General features: G+C 47.9%; 1 protein-coding gene across 1 annotated transcript; it reads right to left on the bottom strand.

Moving 5' to 3' along the window:
* Positions 1-4,691: 4,691 nt before the first annotated feature.
* LOC121074021 (pancreatic alpha-amylase-like) lies at positions 4,692-9,606 on the bottom strand. The gene is made up of 10 exons (XM_040565688.1): positions 9,436-9,606; positions 8,675-8,821; positions 8,253-8,450; positions 7,259-7,489; positions 6,691-6,824; positions 6,481-6,603; positions 6,267-6,366; positions 5,986-6,107; positions 5,751-5,876; positions 4,692-5,009 (listed from the first exon to the last, which is right to left on the bottom strand). The coding sequence occupies exons 1-10, from the start codon at positions 9,604-9,606 to the stop codon at positions 4,820-4,822; spliced, it is 1,542 nt and encodes a 513-aa protein (XP_040421622.1). The 3' UTR covers positions 4,692-4,819.

The following is a 9,606-nucleotide window of genomic DNA, read 5'->3' as shown; positions in this document are numbered from 1 at the left end:
CATAAGGAAAGAATTTTAGCTTTCTCAGTTTGGGTTCAGTACACATTTCTGCCTTTGCATAAATACTCCTTAAATCTGCCCTTTGCTAGACAGTGTAGTTAGAGACAGACAGCTGGTATGCACAGTTTTCTCCTAACGAACTGGATCGTAGTAGCATTATCACGTCATAACCAGGGGCAATACCACTGGTAGCTCTTAAGGCTACCAAGAGAGCACTGCATTTCCCACGTCACAGAAACATAGAAGAAAATAAAAAATAAGACAGAAGAAGCCATCACCTGAGGAAGTTAAAATGCTCTATTTCCAAGGCTGGTAGGTGCACGCATAGCCATAACCTGGAGCAGGCACATTGTGGCAGGCAGCTGCAAGCAGTGCCTCTGCTTGCTGGCAGTATGTCCCTTCTCTGGGGCAAAGCCAACGTGGAACCCAGGTCAGCAGATGAAGCTGGGCTGTGCCAATCAATTATTCCAGCCTTTGACATCAGTCAAGCCAGTGAGCGGCCTGGTTCACACTCAGTTTATGTCCTTTAGCAAACGAAAGCTCAGTTCTCCCACCGTTATCTCCTTTGGCTTGCTGCAAACTAATGTTCATGCTGGCTGTTCCAAAGGTAAATGTGAAATGCATGTCTTTCTCAGGCATACTCAACTTAGACCTTGTGAACCAGTCTGAAGGCACAAATCATATTTGTATCTGTTTATATATAATATTTAATTCCAGTGGTACGTGCAGTGCTGAGGCCGAGTCTTCAATTTCTACATCACATAAAATAAATGCTACAGTCCAACATGATGGCAAATTTGGATTCAGACATGATCACAAGCAAAGACATATCCATCTGACAGATGATGCCAAGTTGAGGGGATGTGTCTATCTGCCAGAGGGTAGGAAGGCCCTGCAGCAGGACCTGGACAGGTTGGATTGATGGGCAGAGGCCAATGGGATAACATTCAACATGGCTAAGTGCTGGGTCCTGCACTTTGGCCACAACAACCCCATGCAGCGCCACAGGCTTGGGGCCGAGTGGCTGGAAAGCTGTGCAGAGGAAGAGGATCTGGGGGTGTTGGTCAGTGCTCACCTGAACATGAGCCAGCAGTGTGCCTAGGTGGCCCAGAAGGCCGACGGCATCCTGTCTTGTATCAGGAATAGTGTAGCCAGCAGGACCAGGGAGGCGATCGCTCCCTGTACTCTGCTCTGGCAAGGCCACACCTCGAGTACTGTGTTCGGTTTTGGGCCCCTTAGTACAAGAAGGACATCAAGGCCCTGGAGCTCGTCCAGAGAAGGGCTACAAAGTCGGTGAAGTGTCTGGAACACAAGTCTTATGAGGAGTGCCTGAGAGAACTGGGGTTGTTTAGTCTGGAGAAGAGGAGGTTCAGGGCAGGCCTTACTGCTGTCTACAACGACCCGAGAGGAAGGTGTGGGGAGCTGGGCGCCGGCCTCCTCTCGCACATTACAAGAGGGAATGGCCTCAAGTTGCACCAGGGGTGGTTCTGGTTGGAAATTAGGAGAAATTTCTTCTCAGAAAGAGTAGTCAGGCACTGGAATGGGTTTCCAGGGAAGTGGTGGAGTCACCGTCCCTGGGGGTGTTCAAGGAAAGATTGGACTTGGTGCACAGGGACATGGTTTAGTGGGTGATACTAGTGGTAGGGGGATGGTTGGACCAGATGATCTGGGAGGTCTTTTCCAACCTTAATGATTCTGTGATTCCACGATCTCTGCATTCTGCATGCCTTTGTTGCCTGTTATTTATGGACACCTCAGGCGGATGTATGTCATTTCAATCATTTTCCACAAAAGGTACGGTGGTTAGAGCTTGCAATCTTTATGGCTGGACTTCTACATTTGGGGTTAGGTAATGTCTGTCTAATAGTTAGCAGAGAAACACCCAGTTTGTGAGTGTTAGACCTGAATGTCAACATGGGCCAGAACCAAAACTAAACAACAATCAACCAACCAACCAAACCCAAAATCAACCAACCAAAACAAACAAACAAAAAAACTTTACAACAACCTAATGCAGCATGCAGACAAGCATACGCTGTGCTCCAGTCTCTGTCCGGATATCCATTGCAAACCTGTCTTTTGCCCCTGGGATCAGGCCAGGGAGCACTCCTGCCCCTTTGAAAGAGGCTGGCTCCCCATTTCAGTTGCTGCTTGACTGCCAGGAGCCTGTTGCTTGCAGTGAGGGATAGCACAAGGCAACACAGAAGGCAGTGAAAGATTTTGGTCAAGCCACATCTGCACAGACAGCGAATGACTTAGCATTGTTTGCTTGGAAGAAAACAGTTGTCTTACTCATGAGATATGTCATGAACAAATTATTGATGGTCACCATTTCCAGAGAACACTTCCTAGCAAATGGATAAGCTTTAATTAGGAGTGCTCTTTTGCAACACTCGTTTTGATCAGAATAGGATCAGAATGGGATAGCTTGCAGTTTCTACTCTCTAAATTAGAGATCTCCGTCTGAGATGGTTTTCTTCTGCTGTTCTTTTGTTGTTTGTGTTTTTATGTGTTTTCTCTTTTCTTTTTTCTTTTTTTTTCCTTTTTTTTGCTGCTGATCAGCTCCAAAACTGTGAAGGTTACAGACTGATTTTAAAGTGCACCTTGTCAATAAACAGAGCTTTAAACTTTGCACTGTCAGGGAGGGAGGAGATCTGCTGGCTGTAAAAATTAAAGGAAGGCTGAGTACCTCCATTTTTTAGTGTCCTGATCAAGGATGAAGTGACACAAATTTGTCCTTACATGCCAAGCCTCTTCAGTGTTGTGTCACAAGAAGCAAGAGATCTCAGTGGAAGGGAATCTGAGACAGAGCAGAGCTACTTCAACACGGAGACAATATTATGCTATGCTTTAGCTACCATCAAGAGGACTAAGTGATGCTTGGCTATGCACAGAATCACACAGAATCATCTAGGCTGGAAGAGACCTCCAAGATCACCGAGTCCAACCTCTGACCTAACACTAACAAGTCCTCCACTAAACCATATCACTAAGCTCTACATCTAAACGTCTTTTAAAGACCTCCAGGAATGGTGACTCAACCACTTCCCTGGGCAGCCTATTCCAATGCCTAACAACCCTTTCAGTAAAGAAGTTCTTCCTAATATCCAACCAAAACCTCCCTTGGTGCAACTTTAACCCATTCCCCCTCGTCCTGTCACCAGGCACGTGGGAGAATAGACCAACACCCACCTCGCTACAGCCTCCTATAAGGTACCTGCAGAGTGCGATAAGGTCACCCCTGAGCCTCCTCTTCTCCAGGCTGAACAATCCCAGCTCCCTCAGCCGCTCCTCATAAGACTTGTTCTCCAGACCCCTCACCAGCTTTGTTGCCCTTCTCTGGACTCGCTCGAGCACCTCCATGTCCTTCTTGTAGCGAGGGGCCCAAAACTGAACACAGTACTCGAGGTGCGGCCTCACCAGAGCCGAGTACAGGGGGACAATCACTTCCCTAGCCCTGCTGGCCACACTGTTTCTTATGCAATCCAGGATGCTGTTGGCCTTCTTGGCCACCTGAGCACACTGCTGGCTCATATTCAGCCGACTATCAACCAGTACTCCCAGGTCCTTCTCTGCCAGGCAGCTTTCCAACCACTCATCTCCCAGCCTGTAGCGCTGCTTGGGGTTGTTGTGCCCGAGGTGCAGGACCTGGCACTTGGCCTTGTTAAGCTTCATACAGTTGGCCTCAGCCCATCGGTCCAGCCTATCCAGATCCTCCTGCAGAGCCTTCCTACCCTTAAGCAGATTGACACACGCACCTAACTTGGTGTCGTCTGCAGACTTACTGAGGGTGCACTCGATCCCCCCATCCAGACCATCGATAAAGATATTAAAGAGGACTGGCCCCAGTACTGAGCCCTGGGGGACTCCACTAGTAACCAGCCTCAAACTGGATTTGACTCCATTCACCACAACTCTTTGGGCCCGGCTACCCAGCCAGTTTCTAACCCAACGAAGCGTACGCCAGTCCAAGCCAAGAGCAGCCAGTTTCTTGAGGAGAATGCTGTGGGAAACGGTGTCAAAAGCCTTACTGAAGTCATGGTAGACCACATCCACAGCCTTTCCCTCGTCCACCCAGCATGTCACTTTGTCACAGGAGATCAGGTTAGTCAAGTAGGACCTGCCTTTCATAAAACCATGCTGACAGGGCCTGATCACCTGGTGGCCCTGCAAGGTGATGCAGCTCACTTCACATTTACGGGTGGAATAGCAAGCATGAACGTTAGTTTGCAGCAAACCAAAGGGGATAACGGTGGGAGAACTGAGCTTTCGTTTGCTAAAGGACATAAACTGAGTGTGAACCAGGCCGCTCACTGGCTTGACTGATGTCAAAGGCTGGAATAATTGATTGGCACAGCCCAGCTTCATCTGCTGACCTGGGCTCCACGTTGGCTTTGCCCCAGAGAAGGGACATACTGCCAGCAAGCAGAGGCACTGCTTGCAGCTGCCTGCCACAATGTGCCTGCTCCAGGTTACGGCTATGCGTGCACCTACCAGCCTTGGAAATAGAGCATTTTAACTTCCTCAGGTGATGGCTTCTTCTGTCTTATTTTTTATTTTCTTCTATGTTTCTGTGACGTGGGAAATGCAGTGCTCTCTTGGTAGCCTTAAGAGCTACCAATGGTATTTCCCCTGGTTATGACGTGATAATGCTACTACGATCCAGTTCATTAGGAGAAAAGACATCACTCTTCAGTTTGATTGCCATTTATTATTCACTGGGTACGGAGAATCACTCATTCTTGAACACCAGGGAATCGCAAATGGGGGAAACAGCATACGTACAGACCGACAGGAGAGAAACAAATTCTGATTGAAGTTATAACTTGGCATCAACGTGAATTGCAACAAATGGATCTTCGTCACTGTTACTGATTTGGAAGTTAGCCGTTCCATCCCCGGAAACATACACCTGCTTTCCAGTACATTTTTTGCCCTCCTTTTGTCCAGAAATAACATCACAGTAGGTACCAGCAGGCAGACCAGTTTGCAAATTGGTGTTCATGTACCTGTGTGAAAATCAGTGAACGCTGCTCCTCCATTGATTTCAAAACAGGTATTTCAAACTGGGTAAAGGAATTCTGAAGCTGATGCTATTGCATGACTTGGAAGGGCAATGTAATGCAAGGGAGTTCTGAGCCTGACCCTGCTTCTCTCCCTGCACTCTCTTTTGGCCCTCCAGAACTGGGGTGCCACTGCGTGAATCTAGCTCAGGCTGTAGGAGTTGTTCTGATTGGAAGGAAAGGACGGGACAAAATCAAAGCATAAAAGAGCTTCACAACAGGACATGTGCTGCTAAAGGTAATCCTAATTGTGATGATCGTTCAATGCATTAGGCTTGAACTGGCTTGGACTGGCTTGGATTGGACTGGCAAGTTTCGATGAGGGAAGTGAGAGAGTTCCCTCTCTGCTCAGAATTACCAAAACTTCAGCTCCTACTGCTTACATCCTTGGGCACTGCTCTGTCCACAGCCTCAGCCTCTTCTAATGTGAACTCATATGTGGGTGTACTGGAGACGACATGATATGTGAGGGAGACCACAGGAATGGGATGCTCAAGAGGTTAACGAGCAACCTGTACATCTTCAGACACTCCACTCAGACACCTCAGCCTTGCTTTCGATATTCTCCATTCACCTGACTGTGCTCTAGCTCAGGGACATCCCTCCTCCAAACATCTGAGCCCCTTCAGCGTTCCGGTTGGGAAGCTATGCTTCTCCTCAGGGATACGGTCTCTCCCATCGACTTACCAGTCGTCGTTATTAAAGACGATGAAGCCTTTATTGCCACGGCCAAACGCTACTTGATTGCTGCCGTTGTCCCACCAGTTTGAGAAAGGCTGGCCGTTTACCACGTTACGGAAGATAACCATGTTCCTGAAAATGCAAGGAATGGCTGTCACTGCAGTTGCAAGAGCTCCACAGCCAAGAGGCTCATGATGCAAAAGTCACTGCTTTTACTGCGTTTTGCTCCAGAGTCTCCTACTTTATTTGCCGCCAGCGATGTTCACAAACCCAGCCGTTGCCACAGGTGGTGTCCGCATTGATTGTAACAGACTTTGTTGATCCATCCGAGTTGCTAGGTGGTCCAATCCAGTCGTTGGCATCCTTTTATTGAAAAGAGACATTTGAAAGTTCTTACTGGAAAATGCAGAGCAAAAAGCGGGATGGATGGCACATCTAATTTCCACCCACCCGATCCAACACAGGACAGAGAAATCACTTGAGAAGGTTAGCAAACGTGAATCTTCAGCGTTACAAACTTACCTGCCCATTTACAAAATTTCTTGTCCAACGATAACTTGACATCACACGTGTGAACCCATACGGATGAGCCAACATGAAACCAACGGCCATTTTATAAAGCCTGATGGGCCAAAAGCATAATGAGACGTGGCAAGAGAAAGCGTGCCGGGGAACAAACAGACAAACAAATCAGCAAGAGGAAGAGGCATCACCCAGACAACCCAGCATTCCTTACCTGGCGTCCCAGAAGGTTAGAATGGAAGCTCCACCAGCCCCGTGCCCCCGCTGGTTGTCATGGTTATCCACAAAGACCAGGGCTCTGTCAGAAGGCACAAAGCCCCAGCCTTCTCCCCAGTTCCTGGCCAAAAACACAAAGACTTGAATCTACCCCGTCAAGCTGCGCATCCAGCGTATCCTAGGCAAGCTGCAGGATGGTCGCCCTTACTTTAAGTAGGACATCTTTTCTCCATTCCACTTGCGGATCACTGTCCCCAGTTTTGCACCATATTTGAATTCAGTCACTCGGCCATTTCCAAAGTACTGACTGCCTGTGATCGGCTCGCCGCCCAAGTCAATTACCTAGTAGAGGAAGCAGAAGGTAATTATCTGTTCTGGTCCCACAGAGACAAAAAATCTGCAGCATACAGCCAGCAACATCACCTCATGCTTTAGATCGAGAGAAATGCATTGCCCAGCACGTTCATTTCTGCCATGCAGATCAACCAAAAGTTGGTACAATGCATGATGTAACCATGTGGAAAGATAGGGCTGTAGAGTTGCCCTAAGTTGCCGCCTACCACCTCCTAGTTAGTTGACCATTAGAAATCCCGACATAGATTTCAGGACGTCTTGCATTTCTGAAGGGCAGTTATCACTCGCCCACTGGACTGCAGAGCTCAGTCTTTCCTGGTGTGTAGGAACAGGCCTATGGCATCACTGTCACCTCTCAGGAGGAGGAAGGTAGAAAGGACACATGCATAAAGGGAGGCAGAAAGGAAAATCATGGCGATTACCTCTTGGTAAATGAACGGTTTTGTTCCTGAAGGAAACCATCGAGTATTCAGAGTGCTCAGCTTGTCCAGAAATGCTTTGATGTCCCCAGGCCACATATGCTTGGCAGCATCAATCCGGAAGCCTGCTACACCAATACTAATGAGGTGATTCATGTACTCTGCAACTTTTGAGCGTACATAGTCCTTGTCCAGGGCCAGATCAAGAAGACCACTCAAGCGACAGTCACGGACCTGTGTAAGGAAAAAGGAGCAAGGTAAAGGAAATGGAGAAAGGACAAAGGAGCAAGGTAAAGGAGAGTGAGAATGGACAAAGAACAAAGGTAAAAGGAGCAAACAAAGGAAAAAGAAAAGGACAAATAAAATGTACAAAGGATGAAGGACAAAGGACAAAGGAAAAGGAAAAAGAAATAAGGAAAAGAAAATGGATGAAAGAAAAGGGAAAGAAGAAAGGAGAAAGGAGAAAGGAGAAGGGAGAAGGAAAAAAGGAGAAAGAAGAAAGGAAAAAGGAGGACGGAGAAGGTAATGAAGAGCACTGTGGTCTCACTCCATGCTGCAGTTTATAGAGCAGCTGTGAATAAAATATCACCTCCCCATCTTGATGTCATCAGCATTCAGTGTGGGAATTGGCACTGAGTGTCGCTGCAAAGCAGATGAAGGCTGAGCTGTGACCTTGAGAAAGAACTGCCACACATTCCATGTACAAAAAGACTGCCGCGTGCAGCCAGGGTAGCATCTTGCACTGCTGCCAGTTTTGCAGGGGGCACCTTATCAGGCTCAGCTGAGTTTACCAGCCGTAAGGAAGAGCTCACTGGTGCAGCTGAGTGCTTTGGGCTCCATCAGTTCAGGTGCACACTCCTGCGCATGCCCACATGAAACATGTGGGGCAGGTTTGTGATTTCTCAGTGCCTACAATACTGTGCACCACAAGTGCCTTCCCTGTGTAATCTTACACAACAGGTTAAAAAGAATTCACAGTTCTCCCATAGAAATTTACCTGATACATGTCTCCATAATTCTGAATTTCTCCATTTGAGGTGTGACATTTGCCATCATTGAAATCCAAGCCAGAGTATGGCACTTCTGGAAAACTTTCGCTCCCAGCATTGAAATAGCTTCCACAGGTTGAATGGGTGCCTGAGCCACCCGCAGCCCCACACATGTGGTTGACAACAGCATCCACATAAATATAAACCTGGAAAAGTAGTGATTGCACTTCAGTATGCTTTGTAGCACTGGGAAGCAACAGTCAGAGCCTTACCGCATCACTGTTAATTCAACCGTTTTCCCCTTTCACTTTCATTTCTCCCCTTTCACATCATTCTCCATTTATGCCTCCTTTGAGGACAGGAGCAGTGACTTCTGTCAGCTGAAACCGCACTGCTTGCTGTATCAGTTACATGTTTTAAAGGCACTTACTCCAACGTTGTTGCATCTGGTCACCATGTCTCTGAATTCATTTTCGTTTCCTGATCGAGTGCAGATCTTGTAGCTGATGGGCTGGTATCTTTCCCACCAGGGTCTGTTTGGGTTAGTAACGACAATATTTTCATTTGGAGGAGAAACCTGCAGGTGAGATGGTGGACCTCAGTAAGAAATGAGTAGTTTTTATTTCAAGTTCTAAGTGCAAAACGTGCACCAAGATTAGTCCTGGATTTCCATGAGAGACAGGCTTTGCGCCAGACCCGGTCTCTCTCGCTCTCTCTCCCTCCCTGCAGCACAAGCTCGGGTCTGCGAGGTGTCTGTCTTGTAGACTGGTGACAAGGAAGTTCTCTTTTGTTCCCATGGGCTGCCCATGTCCAGCCTGGGCCTGCTGTCCAAGGACATGTGCATGGGAGGGCTGAAGCCACAGGAACTACTTTTGTCTGGAATAGAGACATCCTTTGGAAAGCCAAAACTCCACGCTGAGACACTTGCCTTGGTAAAAAGGGAAGAGGAAAACTTAGCCTTCCAAGGGAAGCCCGTCAGGGGAAAGCATGCACCTTTGCAGCTGGTCTGCTGGAGAGACACTACCCAGGCCGGCAGGATCTCCGGTTGCGCCTAACAGCATTTACTACTTCCATCCCCACGTTCCACACCAAAGTTACTTGGAGCTGGCTGTCTCCGATTCTGGCCTACTGCGGTTCATTAATCAAATGCTACAAAGCAGTTTTACTACCTACGGGCAGGAAACAACGTACCTGAACTCCTCCAAATCCATTAGGAGCTAAGTAGCGTTCACACTCAAGAGCAATATCGGCCCAGCGCCATTCAAAGAGATGTACAATAGATGTCCTCCCAGCCTTAGTGTTGGGGTTGTACTGCGCCCCGCAAAGCCCTATGGCCACCACGAGGAGAAGGAGAACTTGCAT

Source organism: Cygnus olor, chromosome 8 (assembly GCF_009769625.2).
Source record: "Cygnus olor isolate bCygOlo1 chromosome 8, bCygOlo1.pri.v2, whole genome shotgun sequence".
NCBI lineage: Eukaryota > Metazoa > Chordata > Aves > Anseriformes > Anatidae > Cygnus > Cygnus olor.
The sequence above is the reverse complement of the archived record's forward strand: the minus strand, read 5'-3'. Positions and strand labels throughout refer to the sequence as shown.

Coding starts and splice junctions, on each gene's coding strand:
- LOC121074021 (XM_040565688.1), bottom strand. CDS start 9,606: ATGCAAGTTCTCCTTCTCCTCGTGGTGGCCATAGGGCTTTGCGGGGCG. Junction 6,825..7,258: donor AACCGTTCATTTACCAAGAG/GTAATCGCCATG, acceptor TTCCTCTACTAG/GTAATTGACTTGGGCGGCGA. Junction 6,108..6,266: donor GAAATTTTGTAAATGGGCAG/GTAAGTTTGTAA, acceptor TTTCAATAAAAG/GATGCCAACGACTGGATTGG.